The sequence below is a fragment of the Perca fluviatilis genome, chromosome 6 (genome assembly GCF_010015445.1).
Source record: "Perca fluviatilis chromosome 6, GENO_Pfluv_1.0, whole genome shotgun sequence".
In the NCBI taxonomy this organism is placed as follows: domain Eukaryota; kingdom Metazoa; phylum Chordata; class Actinopteri; order Perciformes; family Percidae; genus Perca; species Perca fluviatilis.
The window spans coordinates 13,152,068-13,170,922 of NC_053117.1; the positions used below are offsets into that span (position 1 = coordinate 13,152,068).

Below are 18,855 nucleotides of genomic sequence, written 5' to 3' on the forward strand. Positions count from 1 at the left end.
GTGAACGCTGTAACCGACAGCCACAGACAGGGCTGCGATGTGAGGCAAATGTGCATCGTCAGTTAGGTCCACTGAAAGTGCTTTATTTTGCCACTGAAAGGCTCAGATTGATATTCTAAGTGTCTGACAACATTATGGAAAGGATCCCTACAGAGATAGACCTTTTCAAAACCTATTTAAGACCTTTTTGTTTACCATAAACATCTCTGAGGTTGCTAACGCTAAACCCACCAGACTCCATTTAAAAAAACAATACTTTTAGCGTGTATAGAGCCACCATATTTTCATGTAAATCTATAAACTATGTGTTGTTGGAAAAGCATAGTTTTATTTTGTTTCTGTCGACTTTGAATGAAGTGTATTTTATGATGCTAAAATTACTGTTTATTTACATGGAGTCTGGCGGCTTAGCTTTAACGCAATTTTGCAACTGTTTTTATGTTTAAAAAAAGGATCTTACTCTTTAACAGAAAGGTCAACCTCCTTAGAAATCCTTTCGATAATGTTGTCAGACACTTAGAATATTAATTTGAGCCTGTCAGTGGCAAAACAAGCACTTTTGTGAACGTAAATCCAAGCTGCAAAAATGATTTTTATTGACTATTCCTTTGTCTTTATTTATCCTTCCTCCAGCTATGAGTGTGACTGTGAGGGGACAGGCTTTGTAGGCGACCACTGTGAAGAGGATATTCCTGAATGTGCTTCTGACCCCTGCCAGCATGGAGCCACTTGTTTGGAGGGGACCAACAAGTACAAGTGCCTCTGCTGGCCAGGTACATCATTACTCCGGACTCTCACACAGCAGCAGTCACTGCTCAGTATAAGGTTATCATACTTTATATAGCCATTACATTCAACATAACATAATTACAGTGTGAACAATTTGTTAATATTCAGTAGATTGCAACAGCCACAAAGGGCTCTGCTTGAACACTAAACATAAAGAATAAAAGACATTCTAAGGAAAGACATTTAAGGAACTTTAAAAGAAAAAGCTAGCTAGATGCTTGTACATATAAAAAGCGTCAGGCTGGAAGTTTCCCATACATACATCTAACTGAACAAAAGAGTTGGTTGATCTGACCCTTGAGTTTAGAGGACAAGAGGGGACAAAAGAGCAGGGCTGTGCTTTGCAATATGCAGCATGTATGGTAGAGCAACAAAAAACAGCAGATCTAAGCTCTTCAGGGCTATAATGAATTAAGAAAAGGGATGCATGAGCACACTGCGACAGAGAAAGGTGCAGACGTCAGCAGTCTTTGTCACATTTTTGCTTTCATAATTGTATTTTTGTGTGTCCATGTGTGCGTGTGTGTGTGTGTGTGTGTCTGTCTGTGTGTGTGTGTGTGTGTGTGTGTGTGTGCGCACGTTGTGTGCCTGTCCTAAAAATACCTTGTGCAGATTTCACAGATGGATTTAAAGATTTAAAGAATAGGTTCAGATTTGTATTAGTCACTGTAATACTGTCCATACTAGCTATAAGCAATTCAGTGTTTCCCACAGGTTGAGAATTTACTTGTGATGGCTGGGTTCAGTAAAAACTAGTCAAACAAAGGTTTATGAACTATTTATTGAAAACAATGACTAGGCTACATAACATCAACAGATACTTTTGAAATAAATAACCATTTACATATTAAACATATCAGACTAAAATATGATACAGATATAGATGAAGTGTAGCCATGATGTGCTTTGTCAATTAAATCTGGTTGGTTTGTTGTTTGGTTCAGCAGATAAAATACCTGATTACCCCCTGTCCAAATAGGCTATTATATGTAACATAACCATAATACAGTGATCCATACAGAGAGTTACATGTTATTAAAAATCTCAACACTGTATCCTCCTAATTCCTGTTAAATCATATAAGACTAAGGCTATCTAAAGTAAACATAAATAAAAAATTGTTAGATCTTTGTTCGTTTTCCGTGTTTTGGGGATTGTAAACACTTTTTTGTAGGCTACTATAGCTACATGTCCTTGTTGCATTCATTAAGATCTTTTCTGAAGATTTCTGTCATTCAAACACCTCTGAGTTGTAGTTTAAAACTTTTACAGCCAACTTAATGAAATTTCGGGTTTTATTCGGGCTTAAGTCCATAAATACATGGATTCAGGCACGGAGAACGACAACTGAGGGCTCAGTTAGCAACGATTAACTCCGTTCGCGGTAAGCTACATATGAATATATGGAGTGGAGGAGACTGCCGCGGACAGGGGTATCAACCGAACTCTGATAAATGACTTTCAGGGAGCTTTCACAGCGCTGTGGCCGCGGCATTTCTACGGTTTGTTAATACAGTTAATCCCACGATAAGACCACCACCAGCATGCTACTAGCCTGAAGTGAAGCGTTGACGCTGTCATGCACGCAGAGCGCGACTTCACGAGGGGCTGGTGGCCGCTGGTCTGTGTGCGCTGTAAACAATACATTGTTGATTGGGAAAAAAAATGTATTCGGATTTTATCTATCTGGGCGGGTCTCAATCTACCTGTGCGGTGCGCCCAAGCAGAACCTATGTATGGGAAATACTGCAATTGTGATCGAGCCCTTGTGTGACTGAGGACGAAATCCACAGTCCTTGTTAGTGTTGCCAACTATTTTCAATGGAAGGTAGCTCAAGCATCCTCGAAAAGTAGCAACATGACTTCCCATGTTCCCATGGCCAATAGTAGTGTGTGAATGCTATTGAAGGGCGGGTCTTGCCTAGAAGTTGCATAATAACGCATCAGTTACATCAAAAGCTTGAAAAAAAGAATAACTTTAAAAACAGTCTCTCTTACTAATTTAACACTGGCCATTATTTTTCAATACATAGGCCTGTATGTGGACTATATTGGTGTATGCATGTATATTACGACAGGATGACCTCACGGCCTGTTTAAAAGAAATGATTACAGTGAATTTAATGTACTACTGTACATCCTTCAAACATGTAATTGTGTCTAGGTTACGAAGGAGAGAACTGCCAGCTGGATAGAAATGAGTGTGAGCAGCATCCCTGTGAGAATGGTGGCGAGTGTTTCCAGCGCTCAGATGTCCTGAACTACGGAACGCTGCCTGAATTCAGCAAAGCCAATTTCAGCTATGAAGAGGCAGCTGGCTTCATCTGCCACTGTTTGCCAGGATTCACTGGTAAGTCAGTTCACAACAAAAACCTTAGTTTCTTGGTATATTGCCTTATTAACTCACAATGAAGTGGTGAGGACAGAGATATGAATGTCATTAATATGTTCTGTTGGCAGGAGACAACTGCTCAGTCAATGTGGACGAGTGTGAGTCTGCTCCGTGTCAACATGGAGGAACCTGTCAGGATCTGGTTAACTCTTATCAATGTGTGTGTCCAGATGGCTTCACAGGTAGGAAAAAAAACCCGCTTATCTGCTATTTTCTTATCTCCTAACAAACGAAACTGAGCTGCTCTTCCTCCAGAGGCACCCCGCAGAGTTGTGTCCTGTCCCTGTTTTCTGTTCACCCTCACTGACTGCAGAAGAACAGACACTTACCAAATGGTCAATGAGCTTGTACAGCTGTGATGCTAAGGCTACTTGTCCACGGTGGCGTTTTTTGACGGGAGGGATCGCCGCGCTTCCTGATGGGCTTGCCACTAGCTAGGTCTCAATTTCTCTTCAATGTCCAATGACATGCGAAGAAAATAGGCTATTGGAAGAATCGATTGGAAGAACACTTTAATCGTGAGCTTTGAAACAGACCAACAAGGTCTTGTTTGGAAACCTTCGCTTATTTTACAAAATGAGTTCATTGAAATGTGTTTCTGAAAACAGTGTATGCCTAAAATAAGCTATGCCGCTGTATCTGTCTTCAGTTTAGATTGACCAAGGTCAGTTTAAAAGATTTTTGTGAGTTTTCGAGGGGCGGCGAGTCGAGCTGACCCCCCACCCCTCCCCGAGATATGCAGAAAGTAGCCTGGACCTCAACTTTATGCAAATGAGAAGCGAGCAACTCAACACCCTGTCTCTTGAAAGTCACTGCAACACTGCCAGAATGCATTGCCCAGCTGCTTACATAGACAATGAATGGGAAGCGTGGAACTGACACTGCCATTGGAAATGTACCTAGATTTAGGGAGGCTGAACATTACTACAACTCTAGTCTCACTTTGCCAGACCTTCCTCCACAGCGCTGCTGAGGAGGGTTTGGCTAGTCCACACAGCTTTCCAGGATAGGAGGAAAAACTTGCTCTGGTTTATTGGCATTTCTTTAAACCAATCACAATCGTCTAAGCGTCGGACGGAGCCACGGTGCCGCTGCAAAATAGCCTCGGGAAGGAACTTGTTTTGGTGGAAGATGTGATGTGTTACTCATGCAACAGAAAACTCAGCTTGGACAGATAGTCTAGCTAGCTGTCTGGATTTACCCTGCAGAGATCTGAGGAGCAGTTAACCATAGTCCTCATAAATCCATGCATCTTCATCAAATGTAAGTAGGCATTTACTTACATTTCAGAAGTGCATTTTGGGGTAGTCCGTTGACTTGTATCAGTGCAAAATTATGAGGATCCAGTCAAGCTAGATCAGCATAAAGTTCGCTGTGCTGCAGAAAACGGCGATGCATACATTCTGATGCTGTATCGAGAATGACGTTATGGACATTGATTCTATAGTCTGTCTGTGAGTCCGTAGCTGTGTCCGCTGCATCCACTGCATCACCAGACTCCCCTGGCATAGCTTTTCTTTTTTTTTGGTGCGTTTTGCTGGCAATGCGGCCTGCACTTCCATTTCAGATTCCTCACTTTGAAATCTTGCGTTTGTCCAGTTCACAAAATTGTCTGCGGCCTTTTTCACTGTGTCAAAATCTCTCACATAGTTTTTTCAGTTGCTGGTGTGTTTTTTTAACCATCTGATGGGTGCCCAGGAGATTCATCCCGCTGGTTTGGAAGTACTTTGATAAAGGCGAAGTCAGTGAAAAAATCCGCAGGAACACAGCACAGTCAAAACAGCACAGTCTCGTACTTTAAAAGTGACTACATGTAGGCGTGTGCTTTAACCCGCCCAGCTGGTTTAAAGTGTGCAGTATGTGGAGGGCCACATACAAAGCATTGTCTGGCTTTTGGTCAAGGCATTCTCATGAGCGGGTCTGTATGATATTGTACGAAAATGTATGCCCACCAAAATGTATGATATCCTACGAAATCAGGAGAAATCTCAGAGCGTCGCAACGCGGGCTACGGACCTCTGTCACAGCTCAGTCGTATCAGCGGCAGTTGGTAGATGTGTTTAGCTGAAAATGAGTTTGACTTTGACTTTGAGCTGGGTACAGGGCACCGCGAGCTGCTGCTTGTTTTGGGGAAGATTACAGTTCAATTTAGTCCACAAAATATGAGCTTTTTGCCCCGACGAAAGTTAAGATTAGGCACCAAAACGACAAGTTAAGATTAGGAAACACTCTCAAGGAACACGAGTTTCCTGGGTGAAACTCTCTTCTAGTTTTCCCCGTGAAGCGAACTCCGTTCCATGGCTAGAAAGTCCTCTATGTTAACGCCTACCCATCCACCCCGACCATCGCCCTACGCGCGACCTTATACATCGGCCATCAATGAGGTGAATACAGGAAAAAAAAAAACGTGATATGCTTACGAATTACAGTGCTTAACGTTTAGTAGCTTTTTGAACGACTGGTTCATGAAAACATGCTGTTCTGGTAAGAGACACAGGTTTCTGAAATGTTTTCTAAAAGTGTTAATTCCATGAGAGAAATTTCATCAACAACAATCTTTTGAATTCTTTTTATTTTGAAGGGGGGATTTTATTCTTTGTTTGGAAGACATAAACCATCAATCAATACATCAGATAAATCAATAATTAACATAATGGTTAGTTTCAGCTCTAAATTCCATGTACAATGAACACTCAACTGAACATTCAAATACCAGTATATTAGAAAGTTCCTTAGAAAGACATCTTATTTACATAATTGATAAATTGATTTGATTGATAAAACGTCAAATCCTCTGAAATGTATAACAAGCCAACTCCCTTTTACAATAATAACAAGTTTTTATGTAATAGTAATCATTGTTTTTGTGCTGGTTTGGCTCACTGCAAAAAGAACTTCCCTGTGGAGGACAAGAAAGATCTTAAGTGAAGTAAACAGAGCGTGCAATAGAAGCTTGACAGATAACCTTCATGCCTTCAGGTCTCAGAATCTCCTTGGCCAAACAATAAAGGGTTAATCTTCCTCCTGCTTATCATTCCTCATGGCCAGCCAAGGTATTAATTTCTAATTAAAGGAGGTTTGTCACCGCATCACTCAAAACAGGAGGAACCGCACCAAAAACTGACCGTGAAACTCAGAAGTGAGGAATTCTGCTTTCATCAACAAAATGAGAGGCTAATTTAATTTGCTAACAGTATTATGGCCATGCAATGTGGAGGCAAAAAACAGAGCAGAGGATTGGAGGGGGATGAGCGTGCATATGGTATGGAGGAGCATAGAAGAAAACAACAAAGCCAATTAAAGGTGCCATATGTCAGGCGTCCTCCTTGGGTATTTAAACGGGGTTCTCCTATGAAATTTGTCAGGGGGAGGGGAGATTACAGCAAAGCTGCTTAGCAGCCTCATTAAAACCTGATGAAAAAAAAAAAAGACGATACAAAACATTTTGAGCAAAACAAGGGCATTTTTCCAAATTATCTGTATTTAATTTTTCTGGTATGCTATGCTGTAGACATTTCACTATTGTGCAACAGTGAGGAAAGATAGAGGAAAACCCCATGTGGCTAAATAAAATAACATTGTATGGCACGTGTGCAAGAGGTTAACTTTCCACGTGTGTGAGGTGGTCGTCCCTATAACTGGTTGTTAAGCCTGTAGAGATGAACCCTGCTTGTGCTCTCTACATTGTACTTGGGCCATGCTTATAGAGAAAGGAGTAAGGGGCTAAGATTTTAAAGGCTGATGCAGGATCTGTTTGGGTTAGGGCAGTGGTGTCAAACATACGGCCCGTGGGCCAGAACCGACCCACCAAAGGGTCCAATCAAGCCCACTGAATGACTTTGCAAAGTGTGAAAATTTTAGAGAAGTAATTAATGCCAATTCCAAATTTACCACTTTAATGTCAGAGAATATCCAAGTTCTTTTTATGTAAATTTACAACTTTAATCTTCGAAATTCAGAGTTTTTTCTCAGACTATTACCCCTCTCTCCCGGGTCCGTAACATTATTATTTTTGCCTTAGAACGCTGTCCTAGCAGAAACATCTTGCTTTTGCCAAAATCAAGCTGACAAGAAACTCTGTGGCAGATAAAGTTTATGATCTTTCTGGAGTGGTTTACTGGTCTGGCCCACTTGAGATCAAATTAGGGGTATGTGGCCCATGAACTCAATGAGTTTGACACCCCTGGGAGTGGGTTATTAGTTTGGTCATATATTATGAATAACGCGTTTCACATTGTGCCTTCCCCCGGTTTTGCTCATCACATCATCAGCAACAGGTGGATGCTTTTAAAGCTTGGTGAAGTCAACACAGACCATGTGAAAAACAAAAACAAATCTGCATTATTCATACACTGTATCTCCAGATTTCCAGCTAGTATCAACCCCATCAATGCTGAAGCATGTGCTGGTTCTATCAGAGTTCCATTTTTAAATGTTCTTTCGGAGGCTTAGGTGAAATGTTAATCATAGCATTGGCTCACAGAGTCCTTGGCAAAATCTGGTTGATTTAACTGAAAGAGTGGACACCCATAGTCAGCAGATTAAGATGTAAGACAGTGAGAATGAATGAGAAGGTTTCCTTTCCTCCTTTCCTTTCCTCCTCTTAACTTCTGCTAAGCCTCATTTAAGGGAACGTATAATTCAAACATAACATTTGCAATTAACTTTTATCCCACACACCCCCTTTCCTACCCAACCCTGGCGACCATATAACAAAACACAGAATTGTGACAATCAAATGCGACACTCTGACAGCAAGGTCAGAATAAATTCAGAGAATGTAAGACTTAAGTGTCACCACAGGTTAGACAGTCTGGCTTTTGTAATTCAGAATTTGGATTAAAGGTTAGGATTGTGAGGTTAAAATCACAATTCTGAGACTTTAATCTTGTAATTGACTGACTATTAATAATTTATTTCAAACATTATAACCATTAAAATCTATAAATCTGATTATTTCTTCCCAACATAATTTCAAAATAATTTCTGAACTCCAAATGTCATTTTATACCAGTGTAATACTAGTGTTGAATCTACTTAAATTGTCTTAGATTCAGTCCAGAAGCAAGTCTTAGCTGCTATACAAAAGTTAATAACAGTCCCGTCATATGGACATCAATATGGGCTCCGTGTATTGTCCAGCCGTGCTCAGGCCTGTAACCTAGAACCTGCAGCACCTCCTGCAGGTTCATTCTCGTAGCTCCAGCCACTAGTGGGCATCCACAGCACAGCACATGGAGCAGGGAGGGGATGCAGCACTGCATTCCTCTTGTCAAACACTGACAGGAGCCAGCTGGAGGCTGGAAGCTTACTGCTCTGCCAGGGCTGGGCTGCAGACAGGAGAGGAGCAGGGGGTGTGAGGGAGGGATTCGGGGAGGGACGGAGGAGGGAGAAAGAGAGTTAGAAAAAGAAGATGTGGGCAGGGCTGCCTTGTAATCACTTCTGCCTGTCTGCCTGATACAGAGTGGAGGAGTGGAGGGACTTCTGCTTTGTAAGCTAAAGCGAGAGAAAGAGAGAGAGCGAGAGAGAGGGAGAGAGAGAGAGAGAGAGAGAGAGAGAGAGAGAGAGAGAGAGAGAGAGAGAGAGAGAGAGAAAGACAGAAAGCAAGCCTGGTTGTGTCACTTCTGTCAGCCAGCAGTGTGAGGAGTGCGTTGGCTGTTGACTCAGTGGATCATGGGGGGAAGCAGGTTGATGCTGCTGCTGCTGTGCTGCTGCTGTGGGCTCTGGTGGCTGACAGGTACAGTATGGTACAGCACTTTAATGCTACATTAGCAAAGAAGAAAGTTGCGTGCTTGTGAAGGAGGGTGGAGTCTTGGCACACAGAGAGGATGAACAGCTTTAGGGTTCCTTGGGTGTAGAGTATTTTAAAGGACTATGTTAATGCGAGTTGACTGATGCTGCCAGGGCTTAATGTTGAATGCGGTTTGATTAGATGGCTGTGACTACTAAAACCAGACACATTCAGTAGACTGTAATTCTGGCACAGGGTGCGTGCGTGTGTGTGTGTGTGTGTGTGTGTGCACACAAGTTTGTCTGACAAGTATATAGTGCATTATTTCAGTGTGTAGCTGATACAGTCAGTATGACAGACACTGGTTTAATTGTGTTAAGGGATTCTGTGCAGATCTAATTATTCTCTAATTGTGCAATTAATGGCCATTTCCTCTAGTCATTTCCTCATCTGCAAATGACTGATTAAAAAATGTTTGTCTCGCCTGAACCAAATCTGCCTGTTCATCTGTATGTGCTAAGTTCTGTGTCTAATTAAGTCATCTACTGTAGTTTGAATTTCCAGGCTCCCAGTGCATCCCCCTTGATTGATTAAGTAAATTTATGTGATAACTAAATTATCATTAAATATGACTCCCTTTACAATCCATGTGAAGGCGGTGTTTTGGCTGCCAAGGACGAGTTGAATCAGCGTTGTTAAAGTAAGTTGTAGTACTAAACGTGAGTGTCTCTCCATGCAGGTGTACACTGTGAGGTGGACATCAATGAGTGCGAGAGCGATCCCTGCCAGAATGGCGCCACGTGTGAAGACGCTGCCAACTCCTATAGGTGTCACTGCCCTGTGCCAGAGCCTGGCCAGGAGCCTTGGGGTGGGCGAGACTGTGACATCCATCTGGTCGGCTGCCAACAGCACCAGTGTCAACATGGAGCAGGTTGCGTCCCTGTACTGACCGATAATGGAGAGCACAGCTACACCTGCCTCTGTCTGCCTGGCTGGACCGGAGAACGCTGCAACACCTCCACCACCTTCTCCTTCAACTCTGAGGGCTACATCCACATGCAGCTGCCTATTTCAAAAAACAGGACGAAACGAGAGACTAAAGACCACAATCACGGGCTCCACATGCAGCTCCGATTCAGGAGCACTCTGCCCGACATGGTGCTGTACTACCGGGGCAGCATGGAGCTCTTTGTCTCCTTGGAGCTTGTTGGAGGCTCCCTTCAGGCCAGGGTGAAGTCAGGGAAGGTACTGCAGGTCATTTACCCTGGCCCAGTCAATGACGGGGAATGGCACCAGGCCACTGTGACCATGGATGAGAGTCTGGTTCTGGTTGTAAAAGGACCCGGCTGTGATGAAGAGTGCCTGGTGAAAAATGAGGGCTACAATCATCTTATCTTCCTACAGCGCAGCTCCTTTCAACATTTGTATGTCGGAGGGGCACCGCAGGAATATTTGGCCCAAACTTCCAGCGGAACGGGGTTCATTGGCTGCATGCAAGACCTTCAAGTTGACCACAAGCTGCTTCTACCTCAGGATCTCATTAAAGAGGAGAACCAGGGCTTGGAAATAGGATGCAGCAAAAATGATTGGTGTCAAGATGACCCATGCATGCAACGTGGGCAATGTGTGGACATGTGGGTTCGTCCCAGCTGTCGGTGTCATCGGCCCTACTATGGAGAAAGCTGTGGGAAAGGTGAGAATAACTATTGTATACTTATATGTTTGCAGCAAAACCACTACTTATAGACCACTGGATAGATTACTTTGTGGCTAGTGATCAGAGTGGTGGTCTCCAAGACTATGTGTAGGAGGAACTGTTAGAATGCCTGTGTACGTGGGATTCTTACTCTACGACCAATACTTGAGACAAATACAGATTGGTATCCCAATTTGTTCTCTTGGTATCTCACTCAAAGTGAGGGTCTTGTTTTTTAGTGAGGGTATGACAAATCAAAATGTATGAATGAAATCTAAAGTCCCTCCTAATGAGCACTTAAACGCTTTTTCTGGACAAAGCTGGATATATCAAAGTCTAAGCTTCTTTACCTTCCATTATGAAATAGAGTTAGCTCTTACTGCTGTTTGGGACTGCTATCATGCCAAATCACAGAGTTTGGTGCAAAAAAACCTAAAACATTTACCTATAATTTGTTAATGGAATTTTGTCAGTCTCATAGATACAAAGAGATACAAATAAGCTACCAAAAATTCAGCATGATGTGTTAAATAATTACTCCAGCAATCTAGTATTGCAACAGCAAAGCCATTCAAAACGCTTCACATTAGACATAAAAAATGTAGTAATGCAGCAGAGGCCCAGTCCTGACATGTATTCTATACAGTATGGGTCAAAAAGCACTGCATCCTGCACTTACCATGATGCAACTTAACCATTTACCTTCCTGGCACTTCTTTCAAAATTTCTGTTAAAAAAGTACGGTTCAAGCCAGAGCCGAGACACACACGTGTTGTGTCTTGAAAATGCTCCTCAATAGCATCACAAGACATTATAAAACCATGTCAGTAGTATCTCCCCAAAATAAAGTATTACTGATGTAGGTACAACATGTGCCAGTGTGTTGGTTAATATACTGACAAATGTGCGCTTCCCATCCCCCCCGCCCCCCAGAGTATCCATCCTGGACCTTCGGACATGAGAACACCACCAGCTACGCCGGCTTCAACATCTCGGAAACTCATGGAGACAACTTCACTATCTCCTTTTTAATGCGCTCCCTCAAACACAATGGTCTGCTCCTGCAACTCCGCCGAGAAGGAAAGCCCTACCTGACAGTTTATCTGAAGGAGGGCACTGTAGCTATTTACAGCCCTCACACCACTCTGCTGTCAGAGGCCATGTTCGTCACTGACGGCAACAATAATTTAGTGACTGTAAAGGTACAGTATGGCCATGTGGTCTACCCCAAAGCAGGGAATCATCGGGCATTAGGGAATGTGAGTGTAGAGGCAGGGGACGTGGTGTATGTGGGAGGGCTCCCTGCAGGCAATAGCATGAATGCCTGGGGTGGAAATTTCAAGGGCTGCCTGCAGGACATTCAGCTGGACCACAAGCATCTGACCACTGAGGATCATGCAGAGGGGGTGGAAGTTTACCAGGCAGGCCCAGAGGAGAACGTGCTGCCAGGATGCCAAAGTGATGACACATGCAAGGTAAAAGAGAAATGTATAACCAGCTGTATTATTATGACCTTAACTACAGAATTGACACAAATTTGACGAAAAGTATGCTTCTCTCAAAATCGTGAAATGTAGAGAAAGGCTGAAGTGATATTCCGTTCCGTTACTAATATTTTTGTACTAGAGTACAATTACGAATCTTTACACCGGACTATTTTTACACCGCAACACAATTCTATTTAATTTCGAAACAACATTTGGGTCAGGGGTCTTTCCAACCTAAACTACTACTCAGCTGTCACTAAGACTACCTCTGCAACACATTCTCATGAATGTGTTTGTATGATATCATACGAAAACATATGCACACCAATTTGTATGATATCCTACAAAATTACACAACCGCCGGCTGGTTGATGTGATAACCAGTCACATGACAGTTAAGTTTAGCGGTCTTAACAGTTAAATTTAGCCAAGAAGTCATTTCAGAGGTTGTTGCAGTTGTGTTTAGTCAACAAAAGGAGACTGTGAGCCGGGTAGAGGGCACTGCGAGGTGATGGTCCTTTCAGGGGCCTTTGCAGTTGAGTTTAGCCGACAAAAGATGACGGTCATACACCGACGACAGTTAAATTAAACCAAAATGACGAGTTAAGATTGTGGTTTGGATTTACATGTTGGTCCCCTTAAGTAGAACTCAGTGTAGTCGAACTGCCCACCTCCCAGCTTGAAAGCCCTGTGTTTTATGACCACAGCGGTCTTATACAGCATCATGGCCAGTGGTGGAAGAAGTTTCAGATCCTTTACTTAAGTAAAAGTACTAATACCACACTGTAAAAAGTAACAAGTAAAAAGTCCATTGGAAATCTTAGTTAAGTAAAAGGATGTAAGTATTAACTGGAAAATGTACTTAGTAATTAAAGTAAAAGTACTCAATGCAAAAAAATCCTCACGTTTTAGAAACTGAAAACGATCCAAACAGTTCTGTCCAACAACTATGTGTTTAATCGTCTAATCATTTCAGCTGGACATGTAGGCCGTTATATTGTTATAATCCAACATCGTATTTCATAAATGTGTTTTGTGTGCTAAAATCTTAATGTGTAAAGTAACTAACTAAAGCTGTCAGATTAGTGTAGTGGAGTAAAAAGTACAATATTTCTCTCTGAAATGTAGTGGAGTAGAAGTAGAAAATGGCATTAAAAGAAATGACTCAAGTTTTTACTTGAGTTACAAGTACCTAAAATTTGTACTTGAGTAGAGTACTTGAGTAAATGTACTTAGTTATATTACACCACTGATCGCGGTGCATACTACAATAAATACGTGGAATACATACGAATTAAAGTGCGTTACTTTTCGAAGCGATATGTACGAATGGTTCATAAGAACAGCCTGACCTCTGTTACTTATACTATTTCTACTACGATTCTCTACAGCACATTTTTCTACAACTCCCGCTTCTGCTTCCGCTACTACAGCTATGCTACTGTCAAACTAACAAAGAGAAAATTAATGCACAATAATATGGAATCTGCTTTATTTGTTGCATCATAAATATTTTTTTGTGTTAGGCTTGGTCAAACTTTGTTGTAGTGATAAATTGTTCAATAGAGTTCAATGTCTTGAGCTACCCTGCCTCCAACAGTGAGGCTGTAATGCACAGTGTTAGATTGACCCCGTTACATTTTTACCACTATTGTGGGAAATGGTGTACAGTAAGGTTTGGTTTGACAGGCCATGGTGTTTAAAGCTCTACGTCTCCAGCTTTAGTTGTACTCCATCTCAGTTGTTCTTTGTAGAGCACTAAAGTAGAGCTGCAAAGATTGATCAATTAATCTAATCGCCAACTATTTCGACAATCTATTAAGTGGTTTGAGTCATTTTTACTGAAAAAATTAAAGCTTCTTAACTGTGAATATGTTTTAGTTTCTCCACTCCTCTGAGAGTAAACTAAATGTCCCTGAGTTGTGGACAAAGCAAGACATTTGAGGATGACAGATTATGAGACAATGAAAATAATCATTAATTTCTGTGCTACACTAAAGTCAGCAGGTAAACATACAACTACTGGATGTTTACATGCTATGTTAGCATTGCTGTTAAATTGTAGCTCAGGCTAATGGGGAATGTAACTTCCAGATCACCAAAGTCATTTGAATTCATTCTCTGGGGTCTGTAGCCTACCACATTTAATTCCATTGAGCCCATCCAATAGATTTATTTTTTTAAATTTGAGTTTGGACCAAAGGTGGTGGACCAACACAATGACCAACCAACATTGCCATCTCTAGAGCCACTTTAACATGGCGTGTGGCTAATATTCAGTTTTAATAAAAAGCCCCAGATAAAACCTATTACATTTTGCCAGTGTGTAGCTCTTACAGCGTCTGATAGCTGATAGACTGTTTTGCCTCAACCCTATTAACATTGATCTGATTGTGAATCCCTTTGATCTGTAAGTTACCGCTCAATCCTCTCTGCCATCGCATCAGGTGGGAGATTTTACAAGTGATCATCTAATCCATCCATCTGTGTTTGTCTTGTCACAGGATCAGCCCTGTTTTAATGGTGGACAGTGTCAGGTTACCTGGAATGACTTCAAGTGCGACTGTTCCATTATCTTCTCGGGCCGGCTGTGCGACACACGTTTGTGGTGCGTCGACAACCCTTGTTCCGACGCAGTACGCTGTGTGGACCTACAGGACGGATATGAGTGTGAGTAAACTTAAACTCTTGTCAAGGTAGGGCGAGTCAAGTCAAGTCAGGTGAGGTCAAGTTTATTTGTTTAGCTGTTAATTTCTTAATTAGACTTACCGTCTTGAAACGTTTCTGAAGCTCCATTCAAGGACAACCTGCCAACCTTAGACCATTACTGACATCAAAGGAAAAACAAGAGAGAGGGAAGAAACTCCATGACCTCAACAGTTTGACTGCAAAGGGTGCTAAGAAGAGAAATTATCCGACCTACTGAAATACACAAACAACAAATAAATAGTTTATGGTTGATGCTTTTTCCAAGTAGCAGAAATAAAATGGGAACAGGAAGCCTCAGAGACACACTGGAAATGCAACACTGACAACAGATCTAATTAACAAAAATCTGTTTACTTATGGTTTATTCCAGTGATCTTGATTACCCATCATGTGTGACTGCAGTGGGATTTGAAATCCTGACTGTGTCGATTTGGGACTCATCAGTAGATTAAGTGCGATGTTGATAACGATTGATAACGTTAGCTAGCTAGCTGCGCTAGCATCACTTACACTTAGCTTATCTTTCTTTATGCTTCCTTTCTAAGTGCCGAAGAAAATTTGAGGTGGTCCTAGCTGTCTAAATCAGTGTTATATTGCAGAATTTACACACTACTGTGTGTTTTCTTTTAGATGTTTTTGCAAATAAACTAGGTAGGTAGCTAAATTGTATTACCGATGATTTGGCTGACATCTCCCAGACAGCCAGAGCTTTTTCTCCTTTCTCCCTTTTCATTCACTTTCTTTGAGTGTGTGTTAAGGGGGCAGGGAGAGGGGTTTAACAGTAACACATTTCAAATTAGAAATGAGTCAAGTTTTTGGTTTCATTTGAGGCAGGAAGTTTTACATCCAATCACAGTAATGATGTTATCACATACTGTAAATCAGACAATACACAGGCAATTTAATGATATCCCTGCAGTTTTGGTCTTGACCAGTCTTGAAATAAAATCCAGAGTCCTCTTTATCCGAGACAGAGACAAGGCCATGTAAAAAAGTGGTCTATTCCTAGACGAGACCTTCAAAAAGTGGTCTTGAGACCGATCTTAAGACCAAGGTCGATCTTGAGTACTACAACACTGCCTTTAGATCTGGGAAAAGTAATTAAGTTAGTTTCGAAGCAGTCCATTTTGACTCTACATTCATTTGGCTTAGTTGGTGTGGCCCAAAACGGCTTGGGTGCTGTACCTAAGCCTTATAATGGGAGGGAAAACCCTGTTTAGTCCAAACACCAAGTTAGTGGAAACATTAAAAGAAGAATGGGCGAAACCAGTGCGTGAGATGTAGAAATGTCCTGAAATTTTCTCTTTAGTATAGACCAAGCTCCCAAAACAATCACTACACTACATTCCCCATAATGCAATGGGATACTTTCATTAGACCTTTGCCTGGTTAATGCTCATGGCTTTCAAGTTCCATGCCCCCAGTATTTACTGATGGCTTTCATTAAAAAAGTGTAGTCCCATAGCTTAAACTGAGAAATTATGACATAATCAGGGTAATTGTCCCAGACTACATCCACATTACTACTTTTTCATTTTTAAACAGCCTTTTGATAGAAAAATTATCTCTGTCCGCACAAGTTTTGAATCAGCATGTAACTTGTACACAATTCTTGGTGTCAGTAACATTTCAAAACTGCTCACATGCTATTTTCCTCCCACAGGTTTAACTGAAGCCATTTTTCAGGACAACGCTCTTCAGTATGTTTCCAACAGTTCCCTGCTGAGCCCTGTTACCAACATCACCATGGATGTAAGGACGCGGGACGAGAACGGGATCTTGTTGCGAGCCGGCAGCAGAGCCGAGGTATTCTGCATTGGTCTGCTCAACTCCTCCCTGCTGGTCAAAATGAACAGCGGGGCGGGTGCAGAGCTGCTGGCCTTCACAAGTGACAGAGCCATCGCAGACGGAGCATGGCATCACATCCAGCTGACCATGGTCGATCCCACACAGTTAGCATCCCGCTGGCGCCTTACCGTCGATGGGCAGAGAGTGGGTGGTAGCTTCGGCGTTGGTGGCAACCTTAACTTCCTGAATGACACCAAAATCTGGCTGGCGGAGAATTACACTGGATGTTTAGGGGAGGTGAGAGTGGGTGGAGTCTACCTGCCGCTCATAAATGTACCAGACGCCCCGCAGATGAGCCGGTTCTCCAGATTGGGTGGGCACGAGCCAATCATAGGATGCCAAGGTGCACCGATTTGCGATTCCCAGCCCTGCCTCAACCAGGGTGTATGCCAGGACCAGTTTAATGAGTTTAACTGCAGCTGCAGCGCAGGATGGGAGGGGGAACTGTGCGAGATGGAGGTTAATGAGTGTTCTTCAGGTCCCTGTGTCTACGGTACATGTACAGACCTTTTGGCAGACTACCAGTGTGACTGTGAGCCTGGATACACAGGGACAAACTGTCAGGAAGAGGTGGATAACTGTGTGGAGTTCAGCTGTGTGAATGGAGGAACCTGCGTGGACAGGTTGGGAGCTTATACCTGTTCATGTCCTCCTGGCTACATCGGCAAACGCTGCCAGTGAGTACAACGCTTTCTATACAGCACAGTTTAGGCTTTTTATATTTTTCACATATTTATGAGAATTACCATGACTCATCAGTGACCTGATTATGCTGCAGTGTAATGACATCACTGTAGGCTGAATAAGCATCCTTTCTAGTTGGCTGTTTGTGTAGACATGCTAGTGTTTAGCTGTGGGCTGGGACGATATGCTTTTGTCCCGAATCGACTATTTCCTCGATGCATGGGTGCCGGTTTGATTTGTATTGTGAATTTCATTTATTGTGATTCGATAGTATTTTCCTTCTTTACCAAAAACAAAAGTTGAATAATACACTTCTAGAGACAATATATCATGAAACATTTCTAAAATCTTAATTGTTTTCTAAGAAGAATGCACATCACGTCAGTCAGTCAGTCTATTTATTTAATTTGTAAAAAAGTACATAACATGTAAAAAAAATCCAATTTTCTTTCCCACCCCTACTATTTAGCAGAGATCTGTGCATGATGCGAACACTGAATATTGAATGGTGCGTGACCTTCCACACCCTGCATTGATCACGCACCTGGTTTTGCTTAACATTAAATGTGCCGTTTTCTTTTTTTTTTTTTCTTTTTGCTGGTTATCAACAAAAAAGTTGACATATTTTCTTATAAAGTTGATTGGCAATTGTGTAAACAGACATTTGAGAACTGCAGAGTTGGTTATAATTCTCTTTGGCTTCATCACTACGAGCAACATTTTATTATTAAAAAATATTGATTAGTTTTGTTTCATTGCTACACATAACTGGCTTCATGCCATTCGTATAAAAACATTGTTTCAGATAATTCTTTGCTACTTAAAATATAATAAAAGCAGATTCAATAATGACAACAGCAACAATACAATTGTATGCCCAAAAGTCATTTAATTATATTAGTAAGTTGCCTGTGCAAGGAAAAAGTCAGAAAGTATTCATTTGATGTGGCACAAGCCACTATCAATGCAAAGTTTCAAATCACACCCACTCTTATTGTATGATTGTTGGATTAATTAGTTTACCTGCACAGACTTTGGGTCATTATTAAAGTTCATCTAAATGTATAACTACAATATCATACCTTAGTGTAATGAGTGTGTGTGTCCAATAGGTGGCATTTCCCTCCAGTGGCGTGCAATGCACACACAGAGTGTCTTAACGGAGGGGTTTGTATAGGAGGCGACTCTGGAGGCAACTGCACCTGCAAGCCGGGATACACGGGTGCCAGGTGAGAGCCGCACAATGCACATTCCTCACCACACACACAACTGCTGCTCAGGAGAAAGTTTGTCTGAACCACATCCAAGTGTAAAGGTCAGGAGTGTGTGCTTGCGTGCGTGTGTCTGCTCTGTCAGTCAGGGTTGTGTTAAAACCCTTCTGATGTGTTTCAGGTGTGAGACAGAAATAGACGAGTGTGAGTCCAGCCCTTGTCTCAACGGTGCCACCTGTCTGGACAGACTCAACCACTTCCAGTGTGTGTGTGTGCCGGGTTTCAGCGGCACAATGTGCGAGAGCAAC

General features: G+C 42.1%; 1 protein-coding gene across 1 annotated transcript in view; it reads left to right on the top strand.

Annotated features, from left to right (window-relative positions):
• The window catches only part of LOC120560904 (protein crumbs homolog 1-like), a 48,272-nt gene that overhangs the window by 19,970 nt on the left and 9,447 nt on the right, over positions 1–18,855 (top strand). Inside the window, exons 4-12 of the mRNA XM_039803795.1 lie at positions 634–773; positions 2,954–3,139; positions 3,250–3,363; positions 9,652–10,605; positions 11,542–12,083; positions 14,600–14,765; positions 16,468–17,329; positions 18,449–18,565; positions 18,729–18,855. Of these exons, the coding sequence (XP_039659729.1) occupies positions 634–773; positions 2,954–3,139; positions 3,250–3,363; positions 9,652–10,605; positions 11,542–12,083; positions 14,600–14,765; positions 16,468–17,329; positions 18,449–18,565; positions 18,729–18,855 (3,208 nt within the window). The remainder of the gene's footprint in view (positions 1–633; positions 774–2,953; positions 3,140–3,249; positions 3,364–9,651; positions 10,606–11,541; positions 12,084–14,599; positions 14,766–16,467; positions 17,330–18,448; positions 18,566–18,728) is intronic.